The 22,403-nt window shown below is 44.7% G+C and overlaps 1 protein-coding gene across 2 annotated transcripts in view; it reads right to left on the bottom strand.

Annotated features, from left to right (window-relative positions):
• Window positions 1-20,735, bottom strand: part of NEBL (nebulette) — a 346,705-nt gene extending 325,970 nt beyond the window's left edge. For both annotated transcript variants that reach the window (XM_035021513.1, XM_035021514.1), the window contains exons 1-2: window positions 20,463-20,735; window positions 19,091-19,185 (exon numbers count right to left, since the gene is read on the bottom strand). In XM_035021513.1, coding sequence (XP_034877404.1) covers window positions 19,091-19,185; window positions 20,463-20,531 — 164 coding nt within the window. In that variant the 5' untranslated portion in view covers window positions 20,532-20,735. The remainder of the gene's footprint in view (window positions 1-19,090; window positions 19,186-20,462) is intronic.
• Window positions 20,736-22,403: the final 1,668 nt, after the last annotated feature.

The following is a 22,403-nucleotide window of genomic DNA, read 5'->3' as shown; positions in this document are numbered from 1 at the left end:
TCAACACCCCCCCGGCAGCGCCCTCTCACTCACAGCTACCCCAACTCCACAGTTGCTATAATGGTCTACAAGGCCCTTCACAGCCCCCACCTCCACTGCCTCCTCCCCCCCCCCCCCCCCCCCCCCCCCCCCCCGCCCAGCTGGCTGCCCTCCAGCTCATCTACCACTCTCCTCTGCCCACACTCCCCACCGGCTCCCTGACTGGCCTGCCTCTCCTACATCCCCAGGTTCTCTGTGTGTCCTTCCTATTGCCTTGGTCTGGGTCTCCACAGAGCTCACTCCCTCACCTCCCCCAGGTTTTGTTCAAATATAAGAACTCCATTTCCCTTACCAGCTTTTTCTAAGTTGCAAGGCACCCTCCAACCCCCGCCTGACCCAAGGACACTCTATCTCCCTTCCTTGCTTGATTTTTCACTAGAGTATTTATCACTTTCCAATATATTACTTAGGGTTCTGTTGTGTATATTGTCTGCTTCTTCCCTCTAAAATGGAAACTCCATGAGGGCAGGGATTTTTGTCTGCTTTGTTCACTGCTGTATTCCCAAATATTTAGGACACTGTCTGATCTAGTAGATGTTCAATCAATATTAATGAATGAATGAATTCCACCATTCAGTGAATAAAAGAAGAAGGGACTGAAATTCTACTATTCAAGGAAGGGGACAGTAAAGTGAGCCCTACTGGGCTTGAGAAGAATGCGGGCAGAGTCAAGCCCAATTTTACTCCCAACCACTTAGCTTCCAAGGAGCCTGGGATCACAAGATAGTGCAATCCAGGATGGACCTTCCTTCATGTTCTCCATCTGGCCATCCCCTTATCCCCAGTACTAAGCTTCTGGTTATAAACTAAGCTTCTGGTTATGACTCCAGTGTCATACTGAAAATTCAAAAAAATCCACTAATCCTATGAACTCCCTTGGCACCCAATGAGCATTGACTGACCTACTTCCATTCCCCAAACCACACAATGCCCCCAGGCTACACCTCACAACATAGGCTACAAGGACAGAGGGATCCACAGTCAACAAACATCCACCATTAATCCAGAACAGAAAAAGCCAAAAAAGAAAGAAAAAAAAAAAAAAAACATATCATTCTATCTAAACACTTAACTAGCCTAGCCAAGTGTGGATCAGGTAACATACTTGTTTCCAGGCGTAAATTCTGCTCTGAACTCATGAACCTCAGAACAGTAATTTAACTTCCTGTTTGGAGAAAATATAAAGATAGATGCATCAAGTTCTAGTCCAGCATGCCAATAACCACAAATCTTTTCCTATGTATTCTGCTAAAGTAATACATGACTTTGGGAGGGGAAAAAAAAACCCTGTATCCATTTCCTTGTTTGTAGCAATATGAATACTAGAATAACCAGTGGAAAAGCAACACCACCCTATGTACTTAGAACCAAAGTCTGGGTCTCCCTGGTTTCAACCTCTCTTTCCAGCCTTTGTGGATTTTCTGTAGCCTCGAATCCCAGATCTCCAGTCTGCTAGTCCCAAATTGTTTACCCCACACCATGCATCTTCTTGCTCAGAAATGTGCAGTGACAATGGGTCAGGCACTTCGCATGCACTATCTCATGTGACCCTCTCAACAACTTCAGGGGGCATCCTCATTTTACAGATTAGGAAACTAAGGTTGGAGACACGTAGTGATTTTCCAAGTGGAGTCCAGAGCTCCAACTGAAATGTCTAACTTCAAAGCTTGGGCTCCTAATGACTACACAATACAGCAAGGTTACAGAGGCTAATGTATTACCAATTAACTTCTTGAAATAAGTATACACAGAAATAAAATGTCTTTACAGCATAAAAGTAAAATGCAGGGCTGCATTTGTATCTGTTAAATGATGCATAATGTAATAAGGCCACATAAAATGGAGCAGGCAAAATAGGAAATTCATAATGAGCCTACACATGAATATATGTTTTTTGGAAATGCTTCACCTTCTTCAGAGTTTTTGAGAAATGTTTACTAAACATTGACTTAATGATGAAGAGAACAATTCCCCAGTTCAGAAGGCCTTACATTAATACTACACAAAAAATAAATATTCTTTAAAGCAAGCACTAAAGTCAAATTTAGAAAGTGAGTCCTAATATAAATGAGCTATAACACTAAATTTTCCCCTCTGTCTTCTGCACTCATGGGCTTCCACAGCACCTGTGTGTTTAGAGACTCACAATATAAAAGAATATGAAAGAAAAAAGCACAACTCTCAACATTATTTGAAATGTTAAAGAGACAATGTATGTTCATCTTCCTCAACAACATCATACGACAAATCTTCACAGCTAAGAGTCTCTTTAATAGGTTCACCATAAGGAATTTTGAAAATGCATTCCAACTTGAAAAATATACACAAGAACTTCTGAAATCTTGAGGACTGTGCCTGTAAAACTTTAACTGTTTGGCTTTAAAATTCACACCCAAAACCCAGGTAATCACTGCATTGCTCAAGCTCAAACAATGGCTACCTCTGAAAAGTGGGCAGCAGGCTGCCCAGTTCTGGAAAGGAGAAAACAGACTGAGCGCACCTTGGAAAGGCAGCATTGGGGCCCCTTACTGCTCCCACATAGAGGGCTGTGCCCTGCTCTTTATAAACACTCATTTTCTCTTCTTCTCACACTCAGTGCCCATGCAGAGATTAAGCCCCACGGCATGATGAGGACAGAGGTGGAGTGGGCCCAGCCACCAGCCTTTGCTGTCTCTCAAAAGCCAGACAGGTAACTGCACTACAGTTTCATGCAGAAATCCCAGAAATTCTATTTGAGGACAAAGGTTTTTAGAGAGGTTAAGAATGTCCATCATACCACAAGGCTGAATTTCCAGCCACTCAAGTGGTAAAAACAGAAAGGACCAGTAGAAACTATAGGAAAAAATAATAATCTAGAGTCATTCATTTATTTGGGGGGCTGGGTAGGAGTGAGGGTTATCATAGTATAACTGAGGAGAAGTAGTTTTGTCCTTTTTTTAAGGTCCAAAGAGATCTCCATCTGGCATCCTGTCAATAGCATTATAAGCACCATGCAAAAAGCAATCATGTATAAGTGAACAAAGTGTTATCACAAAATTAATTCAAGACAGAAACATCATAGTACTTGGAGGCATTCAAAGTTAAGATCTGATTATAAGGAGGAAAAAGGAGGCATATGTTCGGGATCTGTTTTCAAAGTCAGGGGCAGGAGCACAAGGGTGGAGGAGAAATACAATTTTTCAAAGTATGCGTGAACCCAATGGGTGGGTAAGATTTCTATCTGGTATTAAAGTTCACCTGAGAGAATAGGCTAACCGGAGAATGTGTCCACTGAAAACAAACCAGGACCAACACAAGCCTTATCACAGGATCCACCTGCACCGTTAGCACGTACCATTTCTTTCAGCAGCCTAACACTTCCATATAAATGCCAATGCCGCAGAAGTAAGTCTACCCAACTAACTCTTGAGACACAGATAAAATTCTTCCTTACTTCATAAAATAATAAAAGAAAGTAAAGCCATCTGAGTAAGTTTCATGATAAAATTAATAATTAAATTCTGAAATTGAAATATAAATCCTAAATCGTGGGAATATTGCGATTATAAATCTCCACATCAGAATCTTTCAATTGTGTAAAGCCTAAGTCACAGTCATGAGATATTTTCCCCCTTTTTTAAAATAAAGTGATAAGAACTGTGTCATTTTCTATGACGTTTTAAACTATATTTCTTCTGGCCTTTTCCATTTGAAACAAATTCATTTCCCTATAAATATTTTAATGCCATTCTCCTATGAGCAGGAACAATCAATCCATCAGAGAACAATTCCATAATCGTTTCAGAAACTTACAATGCATATAATGTCACAAAGTAAAGGTCCTGGATGGAAGAGATCATTATTAAACCTCGAAAATAATAGTGAGGTCTTGAAAACATACTCATCAAATGAAGAAACAGACCCACATAATTCAAATGCAGATTAAACGAAGTGCCTGCAGGGGAGGAGGAAAGAGAATACACTCACTATAAGTTTCATTTATGAAAATTAACTGTATTGAATGCCTTTTTAAAAATTCAAAGTTCACAGTGTGTATGTCTCCCTTCTTCTATACCATCGGAAAAATAAGGCTAATTTTGCTTTGCTTGACTTTGGTAGTGAACCTGTTATGGGTTGGTTGAATTGTGCCCCTCCCCTGCCCCACTCCTAAAAAAAGATATGGTGAAGGCCTGACCCCCCCCTCCACCATACCTCAGAATGTGACCTTATGTGGAAGTAGAATCAGGTTAAAACAAGGTCATGAGGGTGAGCTCTCGTCTGGTATAACTGCCGTCCTTACAAAAAGGGGTAATTCAGACATAGAGGACACACAGAAGGAAAATGATGTGAAAAGACACAGGAAGAAGGTAGCCATCTACAAGCCAAGGAGAGAGGCCTGAAACAGACCCATCCTCACAGCCTCCAGAAGAAACCAATCCACAGACACCTTAATTTCAGACCTCTAGCCCCCAGAACTGTGAGATAATACATTTCTTTCTGTTAGGTAAGCCACCCAGTTCGTGGTGCTGTGCACAGCAGGCCGGGCAAACTAACACAGAAGCTATGAGGACTTTTTATTTTGATCTCCTCACAAACCATCTCTGTACTTACCACAGGAAAATTTTGCCAGGAATTAATGTCAGATTTATTAGGCTGCAAATTTTACAATCTGTCTCTTCTTCCACTTTCTAAAACTTGGGGTATTTTCCCATCTCCAAAACTCTCAGAGCTCTCTTTTACAGATTATTTCTCAAAGAGAATGGGAAATAATGAATATAACTAATACTTACATGGTATCAATTCTGAGTCAGGTATTTACATGGATTATCTTGTTTATTCCTTATAGTCACCAGAAAAGGTACGTACTATTGCTATCAGCAACAGAGCACAGCCTCCTCCTTTTGCAGACGGAATAGATGACAAAGCATCACCAGTTTACAGACAGGGGAACTGAGGCACAATGAGGTGAAGTAAGTAACCTCGAGGAGCCCCAGAGCCTGTTCCCTTAATCCCCCACCACATCCTCTCTTGTGGTTCAGGGCCACGGTTCACCAGCTTCTGTTCCAGGGGATCCTCAGGTCCCTGAGGTGCCATTCATCTGGATCTAGAGATTTGAACATTTCTTAGCTTCGCATTGAATGGCCTGGTGTCTTCATACTATTGGCTCTCCTAATATTTAATTTCTTATTGATGTTTGTGAAACTTTCCTAGCTTTAAATAGCTTCTTCTCAGTTGAAAGGATAAAAGCTAACTAGGAACCGAATAACTTTACTTCCTTGTCATCTTTTATTATCACTCCGTCTTTCCCAAGCCATAGTTCATCTTTTTTCTTGGAATCTAAGTGTGTTTAAAACTTGTCTTTAGGGGTGCCTGGTGGTTCAGTCAGTTAAGCATCTGCTTCAGTCCAGGTCATGATCCCGAAGTGCCAGGATTGAGCCCCACATCAGGCTCCCCCCTCAATGGGGAGTCTGCTTCTCCCTCTGCCCCTCCCCCTGCTCATTCTCTCTCTTTTTTTTCCTAATAAATAAATTAAATCTTAAAAAAAAAAAAACTTGTCTTTAGAGTTTTTCACAAGCCATTGAGCACATTGGCCATTAGCATTTTTTTTAAGATTTATTTATCTTAGAGAGAGAGTGTGCATGAACGGGAGAGGCAGAGGGAGAGGGAGAGGATCTTAACTTAAGCAGGCTTCACTCCCAGCATGGAGCCCAATGAGGGGCTCGATCTCATAACCCTGAGATCACAACCTGAACAGAAACCAAGAGTCAGACGCTTAACTGACTGAGCCACCCAGGAACCCCAGCCATTAGCTTTCTTGACCCCCTTCTTATTTTGTATGCATTCTGGAATGCTCAGTTTTCCATCTTTTAAAAGGTGTGTTGTAGTAATCAGAGCTCAGAAAGCCCCCAGGAGATGCCCTACATGGCTTTTGGTTTTGGGGTTGGGTTCCTGTTTTAAGAAACATTCCCCTTTCCTCACTCACAGAAATAACACATTTTCAATCAGAACTTTATTTCTCAAAGTCTTCTGCCGCACTGAGCCACCTTTCTTTTCCTTCCTTCTTTCCTTTCCTCCGTAAATCATATAAAGGCCAACAGCGAGCCAAGGACCGTTGTGGTCAGCAGGTACATTGGCTCCTGCCTCACAGAGTTTCTCACGAGCTAGGGCTCCCTGCACACACTCGGCCCCTCTTGCTCCTCACACAGGGTCACCAGGCTTTCCTAAAGTCGGCCATGTGGTGTGACCAGCAACTCCTCCCTTCACTCCAAGGCAACAGAGACCACCCATTCCAAAGTCCTCACAACTGCTACATCACCAACCAGTCCTTCCTTATTTTCCACATCAAGTCCAAAGCAGCTTGAAAACAGTGAAACTGTAAACAAAAGCAAAGCAAAGAAAAAAAAAAAAAAATCAACCGATACTCTCTTTTCAACTTTCAGCAGCTGTCTCATGAAAGCCTCCCTTCCCCACTGTATCTGCCTCTGTGCCAAAGTGTAAACATGTGCAGAAAGCTTCGGTTGTATCCTCCCATCTGCCCGCAGAGGTGCCACTTCCTTTTCTCCTTCATTTCATCTCACCCCCATGTTCTCCATCATTTTTCCATCTTCAAGATTCTTTCTTTCTATACATGGATCCACCTATTAGACATGTTTCTTTTTTAGCAGAGCAAGCCTCCCCGCTGCCAGAATTTCATTATCAGCCTCTCCCCACACACACACTGCTGACATCGCTGGATCTCATGAACCTCCCTTCGTGTCTCTGCGTTGGCACGGATGGGTGAGGTCATGGGCACTCCTCTGTCGGTCCCTTCCAAGGATGACTTGATCCTTCCCCCATTCATGTACTTCTTTTGTGTTTCCACCTGTTTTTCTCCTGCTAGGGAATTAATTTTTAAATCCCAAGTAGCAATCTCTCCTGACCTACCAGAGAAGGATGCCCATTAGGAGGCTTTCTGTCAAATGAAGGTCTGCTCCCATTCACAATAAATGTGCTTTTAAAGCCAACCCACATGTGTTTATTCAGTGTCTGTTATACACCCATCACTGTATAAAGAAAAACCAATATGCTTTTCTTTCAACATCTGTCAAACTGCCATTACACAGGACACTTCTTGGGCAACAGCTCCCATAAACAAATTACAGATGCTTTCACTGACCACTCACCCCTCAGGTACATAGGACACAAGAGATGCACAAATAAACCAGCTTCCTGACTCCTGGCCAATTAAACCTGGCATTACATAACTGCCATTTAAAAAAAAAAAAACACAGAGGCAAACCCTCTAAACAGGATTTTCCTTCTTTAGCAGCCTCTGAGGAAGAACTGTACTAATATGGTGTTTCTATTCCTGACAGGAATAACCCTTAATTATTATGTGCGTTAAGCATTTAGAAATTTTTAAATAGAATTTCACTTAATGTTAAGAAAATCAGAGAACTACGTCAGTGGCAACAGAAAAGACTTTAAACAGAGAGAAAGAGAGAGAAAGAGAGCTGGCATGGGGTAGAAGGACGGGGGAAGAAGCCCAGATCTTGATGAGTTGCATTTGAAGTTCTGGAAATCTTAGAGAAAGGACAGAGCACTGACGAAAGTCACCAAAGAAAACTAAATTCTTCCATAAGGGAAGGTAAAAACGTCATTTATAAAAAAAAAAAAAAAAAACGTCATTTATCAGGGATTAAAGCATTCATCCCTGATTACATTTTGTCTCAGCAAGTAAGTCATACTTATTTCCAGGAAAAAAAAAAATATATGGATATGCAAATGAATAAGCACATGGTCTAAACACAGGGTCCACTTCCAAGACTTTAAAAACATAGTTGTCACAACATGATTCTTACAAAGTACCTCTGTAGACATTATTCCTGTCATCTTTTGTTCAGTTGCATGTCAGTGACCAATAATCTAGCAATAAATTTCAATATTTCACCTAAACTCTCTAGTGGTATCTGCTGTTCATGTATATTATCAGTCCAAGCATGGCTAGCTCCAGCTGGGATCACCATGGGGATCCTCGTGGCAAGAAGTCTATCCCCTCTTGTTGAGTCAGGTCTGTTGGCGAGGGATGCCTGTGGTTGCGCTGTATTGCTCAGCCAGCCAGAGGGCCTCACCGCCTTCCCAACAAAGCTAGCTGGGCAACGTGCTCTACCGAAGGACATTTACTGAGCACACAGTCGGTGCTGAAGTATACTAAGGCAACTGGGACGATCCTGCTCTCCAAAATGTAATCTTGTTATTGGGAAGCCTTGCTTATTGATGAAAACCAAATCTAGAGAGCCATATCAGGAGTCCTTCCTACCGGCCTCCTTTATGCAGTCAGCAAACAGTTTACAAATCTTACCCAACTTCTATTGATTGACTAAATAGATATGTGGGTTTTAGATCATCATTCTTGTCATAATGGGACAGGAAGGTTCATGATGTAAGAGAGCAACACTGTGTCAACCGTTCAAACAGCATATCTGATCAGGACACTGAGAAGCACACCTGTTGTTGTATAATAAAGATTTTGACCAGCATTTGTCCCCCGCCCCACCCCACCCCCGCTTCCTGGGACATACTCTAAATAGTTGGAATTTCCCAAGTGATTGGAAATATCTTTGTTATTCATTAGTCCCCTGATCCATTAGTGAGTTAGGCTAAGAAGTTGGCTTAGGATGGGACTGGCCACTTCAGAAATCATGTGATTAGAGGGTTGGGGCTTTGAGTCGGGCAATATCAATGGACCTCCTCCAGGGAGGGGAGGGGGGATAGAGATTGAATAATCACACATGGCCAATAAATCATCAGGTCTGTGTAATGAAACCTCAGTAAAAACGCTGGACACCAAAGCTCAGTGGAGATTCTTAAATGGTGAACACATCAATGTGTCCACCAGGAGACACATCCTGATTCCACAGGGCAAGGGCAAGAAAACTCCATGTCTAGGACCCTCTCTCACCTCGCCCAATGTGTATGCTCATTTGGCCGGTCCAGATTTGTATCCTTTATGATAAAACAATAATCTTAAGTACAGCACTTTTCTGAGTTCTTTGAGTCATTCTAGCTAACTGTAGGAGCCCCCAAATTTGTAGCCAGTTGGCCAGAAGCATGGGTGGCCTGGGGACTTCTAAGCTTGCAGCTGCTATCTGTCTTGTTGGGGACCACACCCTTAACTCGTGGAGCTGACACTAATTCTGGGTGGTTACTGGCAGAACTACACTGCAGCATTACAACACCCGTTCTCAATTCCTTAAACACATGCCAGAAATAATACCTTTAAGAAGTCAAGCTCTTGCAGCTGACATGACCTCCCCAACCCCCAATCCACCTCCAACCCAAGCTGTGAACTTCCGTGGTCCACTCTCAGCAGGAAACGGCCTCCAATGGGGAGACAGATACAACTTTAGTACAAGGCAGGCCTTTTGATAAGTGATATAATTGAGGTATAAAAACTACAATGAGGGGCACATGGATACCTCATTCGGCTGAGGGTCTGACTCTTGATTTTGGTTCAGGTCATGATCTCAGGGTTGTGAGATCAAGCCCCGTGTGGGGCTCCGCACTCAGCGAAAAGTTGGCTTGAGATTCTCTCACTCTTCCTCTCCTTCCCCCTCAGCCCCTCCCCCCAAATAACAAATAAATAAATAAAATCTTTTTTTTAATTACAATGAACACACAAAGAGAGTCCAGTGATTGAGAGGTTCACAATGGCTTCACAAAGGCTGTCAAGGCTGTGTACCTTAAAGATGACAGTAACTTTAAAAGAGGGGAGGGCAGGAAGGCATAAAAACAGCGTGAGTAAAGGGTCAGATCATGTGTCAAGTTTCATAACAATGAAAATCGTATCTTTTATTAACTCCTTACTGCGTGCCTGAAACTGTGCTCAACTTATTATCTTGATATTCCAATGACGTCTTAATCCTAGTCTATTACTATACCCATTTTACAGATGAGGACACTGAGACTTCGCTGAAGACACTTGATGAAGGCATCAGGCAAGCAGCCCAGTGTGACTGGAGAGGAGGAGGGCAGGGGAAGGTAGGTGGTGAAAAGCCCCCAATCTTGTCTTCAGTAGGCAGTGGGGAACCATCAGAGGTGTCTGTGTAAGGAAGTAAAGTCACCAGAGCCATGGTTTCAAAAGTTAAGTATGGTGGCAGGAAAAGCCTTCAAAAAGAGAAAGACTGGAACAGGGAGACCAGTTAGGTGACAGTGGTCAGATCACTGGGTCAAATATGATAAGAGAGCCCAAGCACGGGCAAGAACAGAGGGAATGAATACAGGGATGGGATGAGGGGGAGGGAGGTGTGGAAGACGACAGAGATGCTTAAGGCTCCAGCGAACAGGTGGATGGTTGCAAGAGTAGCCAGGAGAGGATGACACAGACATCCGAACATACTATCAAAAATAAGTCTGTGCATCCGACATGTCAGTGTATACTACACTGTTCTTGAGTGTAGTTGGACATTGCCTGAGTTGGTCAAGTTCACGTTCTTGATCAATTAATGGGTAATGAAGTCACACTGAAAGCCCAAATTCAATACTGGTGGGCAACCATCTAAGTCCACATCCCAGATCTCTGGCCCTCGGCTCTCCCCAAGCTCTCTGCGGTTGACTTGCACCTGCCTTTGATGGATAATGAGCATCAGGGGAATCAAATCAAAGATTTTTGTCTAAATGGCTTTTTAGACTGCTGAGCTGAAGCAGAAGTATAGCAGACCACCAGTCTACCTATCGATCTGATGCTATTCAAAAATACACACATCGAGCCAGTTTTCTTCTAGCTCCTCCTAGGATTCAACGGGAATGAGTCAACAGAGTGTGGAAAAGTAAACAGAAGTTGAACACAAAGTAACTCCCTCAAGGACGCCACAAAGAAAAATGCACAGATGACTATCGATAAAATTAATAATGGGTTTCCAGTGCTGGAATAAACAGTCCTTGCCATTCAAACCTGGTCCTTCTCACAACTTCCTGTTTTCTGGTTCTGCCCGTGCCCCCGTATCTGGGTTCGACAAGAAAAGCTGCAGAATGTTTTATTCACTAGCAGAACTTCAGAATCAATATTAATGCTTTTATTAAGCCTGTGAAATGTTCTGGGCACTCAGCTCATAAATATTACTCTAGATCCCACTTCTCACACTGCTAAAAGCCTAGGGCTTCCTAGTAACACTAACTACAGGAGAACAGAAACAGAAAGGAAAAGAAATTCAGCTTTCCCTTCCTCGCGAGGGGGAGCGTGAAGGGGTGTCGGGCTCTGGAGAAGGAGGGTGTCTTCTGGGGGTACATCTGCTTCTCTCTCACTCCTCACATCCCCAGGAACCACTCTTCCTTTGTAAAGCACTCCTCTGCAAACGCTTAAAGAAGACATACCGAAATGCACCCTTACACAGGCCCCTGACACATAATCAATATCCGTTTAAGCACACACAACTATATCTTGCATTAACCTTGCATTTCACCGTGATATAGGAGATATTTGCTGTGCTTCCAAATCTCCAAATCTTTTCTTATCTGACATCATTCCATAATAAATACATCATCAGAAAGAGACTACACATTGAAGGCGCCTTTCACAAATACTCTTTTTTAAAGATTTATTTATTTCAGAGAGAGAGAGTGGGTGAGGGGCGGTGCAGAGGGAGAGGGAGAGAGAATCTTAAGCGACTCTCTCGGAGCCCAACCCGGGGCTCAATCTCACAACCCTGAGATCATGACCTGAGCCAAAACCAAGAGGTGGACGCTTAACCGACTGCACCACCCAGGCGCCCCTTTCTCAAATACTTTTAAATGTGACACAACTCAGTACCTAATGTGAGATATGGTCTTCTAGAATGATTTCAAAAGATACTAAAATTCATGAGATACCATCAGTGGTTCAGTAAGGTAACTGAGAATCCGATTAGTTTGAATAAACACTGGAACCTTTTTGTTGGTTCAAATAAAATGTCTCCATCCCTCACTTTCAATCATCCAATTTTAACAAAAATACAACAAAAAACAAAAACCCCTATCATCCTCCCACATCAAGTCTATGTCAAGGAGCGAGAGGTTGAATTTTTTTCTATGTAGTATGTCACTAAAAAGTCAGGCATATTATAATTGATGCTAACTAGAACTCCCACAAACCACAATATCCTTCCATAGAAACTGTTACTTTTAACAATGTGACACTTCTCCCTCTCTTTAAGGGGGAAATATGAGACAATTTTCTATTTATTATAATTCAGGGAGGGGACTAACATTTTCGTACCTAATAGGTGTCATCTGATGTGTTAAAGCTGACAAATATTTCCCCCATTTAATTTCTATAGAGTTCTTGTTAGGTAGAAATTATTATCTTATTTCACAGATTATAATTAAACCCAGAAGAAAATAAATGAACATCAGTAAGGAATCTTCTAGAACAATACCAGGTTTGGAAACCAAGCCTGTAAGCAGTGAAGGGAAATCCTACCATGTTCATTATGTCTTGGCAATGGTGAGCCTCAGTGGGGAGACTGCAGCCCTTGGTATTCAGACTCTGTGAAACCTGACCACCACGCCACCATTCAGGTTCCTCAAAGCCTACCCTCAAGCCAGCTTCTCACGTTGCCCAACCTCTGTCTGCCTGCCCAAGAGAAAGTAGGCTGGGCGGCGTCCCGATCTGAGGGGGGAAGGCAGAACGACACTGATGCAGCATGACCTTCACACTCACTGATGCAGCTAATCTTTATTGAGTGCTAAGTGCCAGGCTCTGGGGATGCAGACTGAGCAAGACAGATGTCCTCAGAGCCACCCCAAGCTAAAAGAGGGTACAGGCAGAGAAATAAGCACACGTTGCCTTCATGGGATGGTGACAGTTCTGACGGCTGAACAGATTCCTGAAGGCTGTTCCGTATGGGATAGGAGGTGGTTGGCCCCGAGGGTGGGAAAGCAATGGTTATCTGAATTCATGAACTCAGTGCACACAGCATGGTCCTCACCGGTGACTTTCAGTTCTCTCTGACACGTGGGACATTAAGAATATGAAACTAGGGCGCCTGGGTGGCTCAGTTGGTTAAGCGACTGCCTTCGGCTCAGGTCATGATCCTGGAGTCCCTGGATCGAGTCCCGCATCGGGCTCCCTGCTCGGCAGGAAGTCTGCTTCTCCCTCTGACCCTCCCCCCTCTCATGTGCTCTCTATCTCTCTCTCTCATTCTCTCTCTCAAATAAAATCTTTAAAAAAAAAAAGAATATGAAACTAAACTAGCGTGTCTCAAACTTTTTTGACCACCGCTTCCAGTAAAAATATTTTTTACGTCATGATCCAGTACACGCCGTACACACACAACTGGAGAAAAAATGTTTGCCCAAACAATACTCATTTCACTACTCAGATGCTCTCTGATAGTCCCTCTTTCTCTCTCTCTCTCTCTCTCTCTCTCTCTTTCTTTCAGTTCTGGATACAACCCTCTAATGGGTGGCAACCCACAGTGTGAAAAACATTGGTAGAAACATTTTAATAGGAATAACTATTATTTCTTTGAAGTACTTCCTCTTCTCCCTCTACCCTCTTTTTCCTCCTTCATCCCTCAAAAAAGTCCCACTGAGGAAATAAAAGCACTATCGTTTACTGGAGGTCTGCTATATGCCAGAAACTGCCGGAACCTTGACGTGCACTGTCTCCTTAGTCCCATACAGCCCTGTAAGGGTGAGCGTTACCATTCCCATTGTCCAGATAAGAAACTGAAGCTTAGAGATCAAGGGACTTGCTCAGCAGAACATGATGGAGCCAGGATTCAAATACAGTTCTGTCTTGCTTCGAAACTCCAATTACACAACAGTGCCTTCCGTGAAAAGTTCTTAAGTAATTAAAGCTAACTTAATAGCAAGAATTTCATAAGTCCCCTTGAGATAACTCAAGCCCTTGGAGGGTTATAGAACTGGGCTTGAGAGGTCTAAACAGAGATAAGGGAAATATATTGGTGGAAAAACTCTCAGGTTTAAATTCAATTTCCTTCCGTGTCCTCAGAGCACCCCTTAGTAAAGGCACTAACAAGGACTGACCAGCAGAAAAACGGTACATGAGAGCTAGTGGAGCATTGGCCCAGATAATCAGCCTCAAGACAGGCTGGCTGACCAGCACTGACCGTTCTGGGCGGCTCAGAATGAGCAGTACCTAGCTCAGCATCTCCCAGGCTGTAGATGGGCAATAAATATTCACAAGATGAATGCTAACACAGGCAGAGCAAAAGTAAACACGACGCACAGCTCCTACTGTTTTGTTTTTAAACACCTCCCAAAATGATGTTAAGTGAAACTATTTGCTGAGAGGGAATCTCATTTGGAAAGACAGTTAAACACATTGAGCACAGGTATTTGTGTTCTTTCAGCCCCATATTTAAAGATACATTTGACACAGATACAAGGTATATCAAATGTGGGCAGATCAGGACAAATTCTCAGCGTCCCAAAAATTTCCGCAAAAGTAATGACTTGGGGAAATTATTGACAAGGTCCTGCTTAAAACTATTGCATCATTAACTGGGGCCTCCCCTGACCTAAAATAACTAGACTTTTGGTGCCAGTATATTAACTGGCCTGCCTTATTATTATTTCTCTTATTATTTCTAAGCTATGATATTTCTCAGAAAATCTGAAGGAATTATGTATTTTTTACAAACATATAATAAGTGCAATTTTGACTTTCACACATGATAAGTTAAATAATTTATTTGTCAAATGGCCTTGGGGTTTATATGCTTTGGGTGGTTTGTTGGGTAGTTTAACTTGGCATATATATTCACATACAAATATGAGGTGTGTTTTTTGTCTCATCATGTACTGTTATTTTCTCAACATCTCTTAGCAATAAAAATATTGCCTCGTCCTCTTTTCTTTGCAAGTTACATGATGAAAAAAAATCCTGAATGTGCTAAAGAATCCACTGCCTGAAACATACTTATGAAACATAAAGGCTATGAAAACATGGCATGTATTCAAGTAGACCAGTTTGTTTTTAAATATTTTAATAGTGTGCACTACTGCATTAGGAGCTTAATGTGTATTATGCCCGTCTTACATGTAGTGTGTAATACACTTTGATCATTCTATCAAAAGATCGAATTTTAAATATTATGTAAATTATATTTTATACGTGTTTTCCTTTGCATGAAATCAAACAGAAAACTTGTTTCTTCTCTAAACACATGAGAATATAAATAAGCAACGTATTTAAAGCAAAGCAAATACTCACTACTTCATCCCATTAAAAAGTGCCCCCAGGTATCAATTAAAATAAAAAGCTTTTATGTTTTCTTAAAATAAGCTTAAATGTCTGTTTATGCTTTCAAACTATTAAGCATATTCTTGATATTTATTTTAAAGGTCTTTTTCACAGAAATGCTACATAAGTTCTCTTCATGAAAACTCTGACAGATTATGTAAATCAACAGAAATGAAATTAAAGAATTCTAATCTCCAATAACTAAAAAAAGCTGTCTTTTTTCACAACAACTAAAAGTAAAGTTTGAACCTTAATTGGATCTGGTTTAAAAAGAAAAAAAGCAGCTATAAAAGACATTCTTAGGACAATGGGGGAAATGTGAAAATAGGATTGTAGATATTACGAAATTTTGGTTAATTTTCCTAGGTGTGACAATGGCTTTATGACTCTTTAAGAAAATATCCTTATTCTTAGTATGTGGATGATGTAGTTTTCAGGGAGGAAATATCAACATATGAAACCAACTTGATGCGTGAAACTGACAAATGGTCTGACAATAATAAATATGTTCATAAATATACCTAAATAGAAATATGAAGCAAATGTGGCAAAATGTTAATGATGGTGGAATTTCAGTGGAAGATATACAGATGTTCGTTGTATTATTCTTTCAACCACTTTTTCACGATAACAAGTTGAGGGGGTAAGAATAGTCATTTTCATTTAAACATGGACATATATTGACTCTTGAGCCAAACTGGGTACAGATAAAATACTGCATGGACATAGAATGTTTCATTTTCTAGTAACAGTATGCTTCAGAGAATCAATTTTCCACCAATGACCCAGACAAATTATGGTAACCCTTCTGGCCAAGACCACAGGGAACAGCACCTGAATTAGAGCGGAGGCATCAGAATCCCCAGAGGGTAATCCACGGCTGCCCAGTGAGTTTATACGGCAACCTATGCCCTTGGAAAAATAAGGGTTGAGAACAGGGGCCTTCCAGCCTGGCACCTTCACAGCAGACAGAACCTGCAACTTTGCCAGGCTCTGTTTCTGGAGACAGCATATCAAGCTGTGACATGAACTTAAAGCTAAATTAAACAAATTGACACCATCAATTCGAATCATTCACCCACTAAAGCTAGATTTCTGTCTTCCCCTGTTAGTCTGCTCAACAAGGTGAAACACTGGGTTTCATACTAAGCAAGAAATCTGAGATGCTATCCCCAAAATTCCCCTTAAACCTAATACCAAGGTACATGCATTATATAAGAAAGTTTAGAGAGAAAAATCTGTAAGCATTTGATTTAGACATACCCAAAGTATTTAAAATGAGACTCAGTCTACGAAACAACAAAGCAGGATGTTTCCCACCTACAGTTAGAGGTTTTTTGTTTTGGGGTCCCAATCTCAACTGTTCTGGGCACTAGTTCACTATTAAGTCAGAGAGCAAACCAGCCATTGATGACTTGCTGCAGAATCTGATATTCTTTTTTAATTGGACTGAACTAAAACTAAGCAGTAAACACTGAATTGTCAAGTGGCCCAAAGCAACCAAACACACTCTCCTTCAGTTGTATCTCTTTTTTTCTGGCCTTTTATTTTTATCATTTCTTTTCTCCTTAATTCAATTCTTTATCTATCTATAGGTGCATATATGTGTGTGTGTACGTGTATATGTATACACACACATAACAAATATATATATATGTTCCATCATATTTTTTTTAATTTTTTTTATTCTTATGTTAATCCCCATACATTACATCATTAGTTTTAGATGAAGTGTTCCATGATTCATTGTTTGTGCACAACACCCAGTGCTCCATGCAGAATGTGCCCTCCTCAATACCCACCACCAGGCTAACCCATCCTCCCACCCCCCTCCCCTCTAGAACCCTGTTTGTTTTTCAGAGTCCATCGTCTCTGATGGTTCGTCTACCCCTCCGATTTCCCCCGCTTCATTCTTCCCCTCCCGCTACCTTCTTCTTTTTTTTTTTTCTTAACATATATTGCATTATTTGTTTCAGAGGTACAGATCTGAGATTCAACAATCTTACACAATTCACAGCGCTTACCAGAGCACATACGCTCCCCAGTGTCTATCACCCAGTCACCCCATCCCTCCCACCCCACCCCCCACTCCAACAAGACTCAGTTTGTTTCCTGCGATTAAGAATTCCTCATATCAGTGAGATCATATGATACATGTCTTTCTCTTTTTGACTTATTTCACTCAACATAATACCCTCCAGTTCCATCCATCCATCATATCATATTAAATGTAATTGTTCTCTCCTCAATTTCTTTCTCTCCTGTCTTTCCTCTTCTCCTCCCAATTCCTCCAGGCCTACCAGGGCCACCCAAAGGCATTGTTATCACCAGGTTAAACTCCAGGCTGTGTGGCCCATAAAGCCTGATCGAATCAGGCCACGGGCTGGAGTAGTTACGGAAAAATGGCTCACTTTCCTTTAAACTAAAGAACAATTATCTCGTTTATGGGTTGTAGGAGACCCTTTCCCATCTAGGTACTGCTGACTGCCTTTGATGTTTAACCAGTCCCTCATACCTCTCTTTAAGAGAAGCAGGAGACCATGACACTGAAATCTCATTTTTGCTTCATGTTATCCTGATGAAAGGCATGGTATAGGAGGGTTGAAAACATCGATGAGTTTGGGCAATATCTGTGAACTTCACTTATCCAAAAAAGTCCTGAATTCTGTTCAGTGCCCCCATTTTCTGATTTCTTGAAAAGTTTCTAGTCTATCCATAAGCACTAAGCTAGAACCAACAGAAACACAAAGGGATTTAAAAAAAAAAAAAAAGTTCTTCACCAGAGAGGTATGAGCACACTACATTTGTTTACCAAAAACTTACTATGTATGAAAACACAGTCCCGTGAGCGAAGTGTCAATTAACCATGGGCCCTCCATCTCCGGAAGACCTGAACGAACCTACTTCAAAAACTCTAGAGAGAATGAATCTCTGGCAATATTCCAGCCAAAAGGCTGGGGATCCTCTGCCACCTCCAGGCTGGAGAGGCCCCCACAGGGGAACGGGGAAGAAGGGAGCTCAATAATCAAGGCCAAGGGCCCACAGCTGAAAACACTCTAGGGTGGGAGGATGTTCAGGAAGTGGAGAGACATATGCCCCAGGGCAGCAAAGGAGACATTTGGAACCATTGGCCAATGTTTACCCATCTCTAGATTAGAGGGGTGATCTGAGCCCCTTCCTAAGTCTGTAAAGATGAAATGAGTCAGTATGCATACAGTGCTGAGAATAGAGCCTAGCACATGGTAAGCACTGTATAAATGCTAGCTAATTGCTAGTGGTATAGGCTAAAAGCACGCCTGCAGAAAAGCCTGCCAAAAAAAGGTTACCTTCTTTAATCCCCACCAACAGACCTACTACTAACCAGCCAGAAATACCTGTGTCTCCGTTCTTTAGTTCCCCGTGTAAGCTCTAGGATCTCTGGAGTGGTCTCGGCTGAGATGAAGCGAGAGGCTCCTTTCCCTAGCAACTAGGTTCAGATGTAAAATTGCAATATGGCAACATCATATGATTAAAATGGAAAGCTGACATGCACTTCAGAGCCCATACGTTCTCAGGGTGTAGTTCTGCAGCTTCTAACAAATGTTCCCAACTCTGCAACACTGTGAACCTCAAAACGGACCTGGCTGAAGACACACACAAATTACCCTCCCCATTAAAAAAGACGCACATGCCATGCATGAGTCCTCCAACAAAGTACCTGGCCCCAGAGTCTGTGGCAGAAACAAGTCACTGGCCACCGCCCCACCTGCGTGACACAGTGAGTCAGTTCTCCAGAACAGGCAGATCCACTTGCTTTCATGTTCTGATGCCGAGCCACAGCGGGCATGCTATGTTGACAATACTTACGCATTACAATAGGGCTTCTTTTCATAGCCTTTGTAGTTGTTCATGTTGAGAGCCATCTTACAGACCTCACAATGGAAACATCCTTTATGCCAATACTGAAAAAAATAATAATAATAAATATTTAAAAGTTTAGTACAATGCCAGCGCTCTCCAGGATGGGTACAGAGAGGGGATATTTTTAGCGCAAGGCCGTCCCCACCCTTATTTGAAAATACTACAACAAAATGATTGTAGGTAACAGGAGATGTGTTTGCCTACTTCCACTTAAGTAAATAAGGCAGGCGGCTATTAAAATTGAGTTTTAAATGAATCCCCACCCCAAGTACAGACTCTGACGGAAGAACTGCCAAAGCTCTCTCCACACCGCACTTCTACGAGCAGCCAGAACGGAATCCCGAACTGGCTAATGGAGGAATGGGACCTGTGTAGTGGCTTCCAAAGGAAGATGAATCGGTTCAAAGTGCCTAAACACGGTGTTCGCAGCATCTCCACAAACACGGGTCCACCGGAAGTCAGGCAAGCCGAAGGAGCAGGAGGGGGGCTGTGTAAGTGCCCCTGCCCCCCGCCCCCGGTCCAGCTTCTACTAAATTGTGGGGACGGTGGACTCAACCCCGGATGCCCGGCGGGGTGACGGTGCGCTCTCGTGAGGCGTTTCTATCACCACACGCACATTTCACGGGGACCGCCTCCGGCCGGTTTCAATTACCAGTCACTCGGGAGAGCGCCGGGGTCGTTCTCGCAGGCTGGTCCACTCCATCCGCGCCCGGGAAGGGCAGGGAGCAGGGCTGCAGGGGCCGGCCCGAAGCCACTGCCTCTGGAATTCCCCAACCGGGTGGATGAACCCCCGCGGATCCTGCCCGCCGCGCCGAGCCCGGCTCTCCGGCGGGGATTATTCTTAGCACTGCCGCAGCGGCCGCCCCACGACATATTAATTACTCTTTGCCTCTCCACCTCGCCGCCGTCACGGGAGGCGCTGGGGCGGCGGTGAGGTGGGGTGCGGGCGGATCCTTGGGGCGGGGATGCGGGGCGGTGAGGGGCAGCAGTGCAGGTGGGAAGGGGTCCAGCCTGGGCTCTTCGACCCCGGGCCGCGCTTCGCCGCGCGCCCTCCGCAGCCCCTCGAGGCCGGCGCAGCCCCGCACCCTCGCCCTCCGCACCCCGACGAAACCCTCGCCGGTTCCAACATCACCAACGCCAAGCGTGCTCTCCTGATACTCCTGCGGGCGTTTTCCTTTGCGCGCCCTGACCCTGTGCCAAGACACACACAAACACAGAGACCCATTCCCCTCCTTGCATCCCAGATGCCAAAACTTCTCGGAGCAGGTGCAGCCCGGCGCCCGGCAGGTCCCGGCTGGCCCGGCGCCCCCTCGCTCACCTTATCCAGGCAGTTGACTTTCTCCGTGGGATACACGACTTTCCCGCAGCGGGCGCATTGGGGGTTCATTGTCGCGGTTCCCAGGGGCGGCGGCTGTGCGGCAGCGGCTGGGGGCTCCGAGGAGCCGCTGTGACATCCCCCGGCGAGCCCCGCGCCGCCTCCGGGCAGGCGGGAGGGCTGCGGGCGGCCGGGCGCCGGGGTCGGGAGTCGGCGCCGGACCCCTGGCGAGCCGGCCGCGCGATGCGCGGGAAGGGCTGCGGGGGCGCGGGTGGGTGCGCGGCGGGGCCTGGCGCTGGCGGGCGGCCGCGCTCGCTGGCCCCGGCTCGGCTCCGGCTCGGGCTCCGGCTCGGGCTCCGCGCCGCTCGCTCTGCGTCGCTCGCACTCCAGGTACGGGTGACTCACACAGACACTGGCTCCCGCCCCTCGCGCTCACTCGCTCCCCCGCCTCGCCGCCGCCGCCGCCGCGCAGGCCAAACCCACCGGCGCGCCCGGACCCAAGCGGCAGGGAACGAGCACGTCGGGCACCGGGGAGGGAGGGCGCAGCGGGTGAAGAGGGGGGCAAGACCGGCCGAGCTCCGCAGACAGCCGCGCGCTGCGACTGTGAGGCCTGGGAGCGAGCCTGGTACCGCAGCCAGGTGGGCGGCGGCGGGGGAGGGAAGCGCTGGCGGTGGGAGAAACTGGGGGGCGGGGGGGGGCGGCGCTCAGACCCGCGCACTCCCTGCCCTTTCTCTTCTGTCTTCTGCCCCAGCGGGATTCCCGCACTCGCAGACCGGTGTTCCTGGTACCCAGAGGACGTGGGCTTGAGCGCGCCCTGCTCCTCCAGCCCCAGCACGGCGGGCGGCGGCGCACCAACGCCCCACGCAGAGCCGGGTCCCCGGGCCGAGGCTGTCCCGGCCGCGCGCACCGGCGCGCTCGGGTCCTGGAGCCGCGAGACCCGCAGGGACCCGGGGGACTCACGTCCCCGCGGCGCCGCGCGTGGTGTCGCGCCGGCTCGCAGGGGCGTCTTCGGAGAAAAGCGGGCCGCGCGCTCCTGTGTGAGGTCGTCAGACCCTAGAGGGGGAAGCCGCTTCTCTCACTGGCTCCCAACCCCTGCACTTTTTGTATCTGTACTTGGGGAGCGAGTGGTCATTTTAGGCCCCTGTCAAGCCTTTCTGGATTAATAAACGGTCATCACTCAGTTTGCTGTGCGTGTGTGTGTGTGTGTGTGCAATGTATATTTTTGCAGTTAAACACCACAGAATCTACGAAAAGTTCTTCACTTGCAGGAAGGGAAGCAATTACAAACTCATGGTCCTAACCCGTAGGTCCAGAAAATCAAGCTCAAGGCTGAGGGTAGGATGAAACCAAACAGAATAGGAATCAGTTTTAAGTTTTAATAAGATCTCAGGTTATTGGACTCGAAATGGAGCTACAACGCCTGAATTCAAAGCCCAAGCCTGCCATTTACTAGTCCTGTTACTTTATGCAACCACTTAGCGTCTCTATGCCTCAGTTTTCTAGTCTACAAAATGGGGATAACATAGTGCTACAGAAACAGCTCCTACTCTCCTACTGTGAGGATTAAATGAGTCAGCAGTTCTGAAGTGCTTCAATCCGCCTGCCTCTTGGTAAACACTACATAAGTGTCAACTAGGATTATCATAGATTGGGTATAACAAATAAGCAAACACATTCCGTTGCTAGCACACAGATTAAGACTCAGTAATGCCACATAGCAACTACTGTGACAAATATTTCTGTCATTTTTTTAAAAGTCATAGCTGCAGCCTTTCATGGAAAAAAAAGAAAGCTATTGATTTCTGAGCCTCTTTGGCAGTTGCGCTGATGAAATCTAATTCCTAATGATGTTGTGCTGTTTGACTTTTCAAAAGAAATAATTTCTTGAAAGAGATTCACCAATACAAGAGCCTTTGAACCCCTCATTGCCCTGCTCACAAATCC

Source organism: Mirounga leonina, unplaced genomic scaffold (genome assembly GCF_011800145.1).
Source record: "Mirounga leonina isolate KUSES-001 unplaced genomic scaffold, KU_Mleo_1.0 Mir_175, whole genome shotgun sequence".
NCBI classification, from domain to species: domain Eukaryota; kingdom Metazoa; phylum Chordata; class Mammalia; order Carnivora; family Phocidae; genus Mirounga; species Mirounga leonina.
This window is presented reverse-complemented; position numbering and strand designations above follow the sequence as displayed.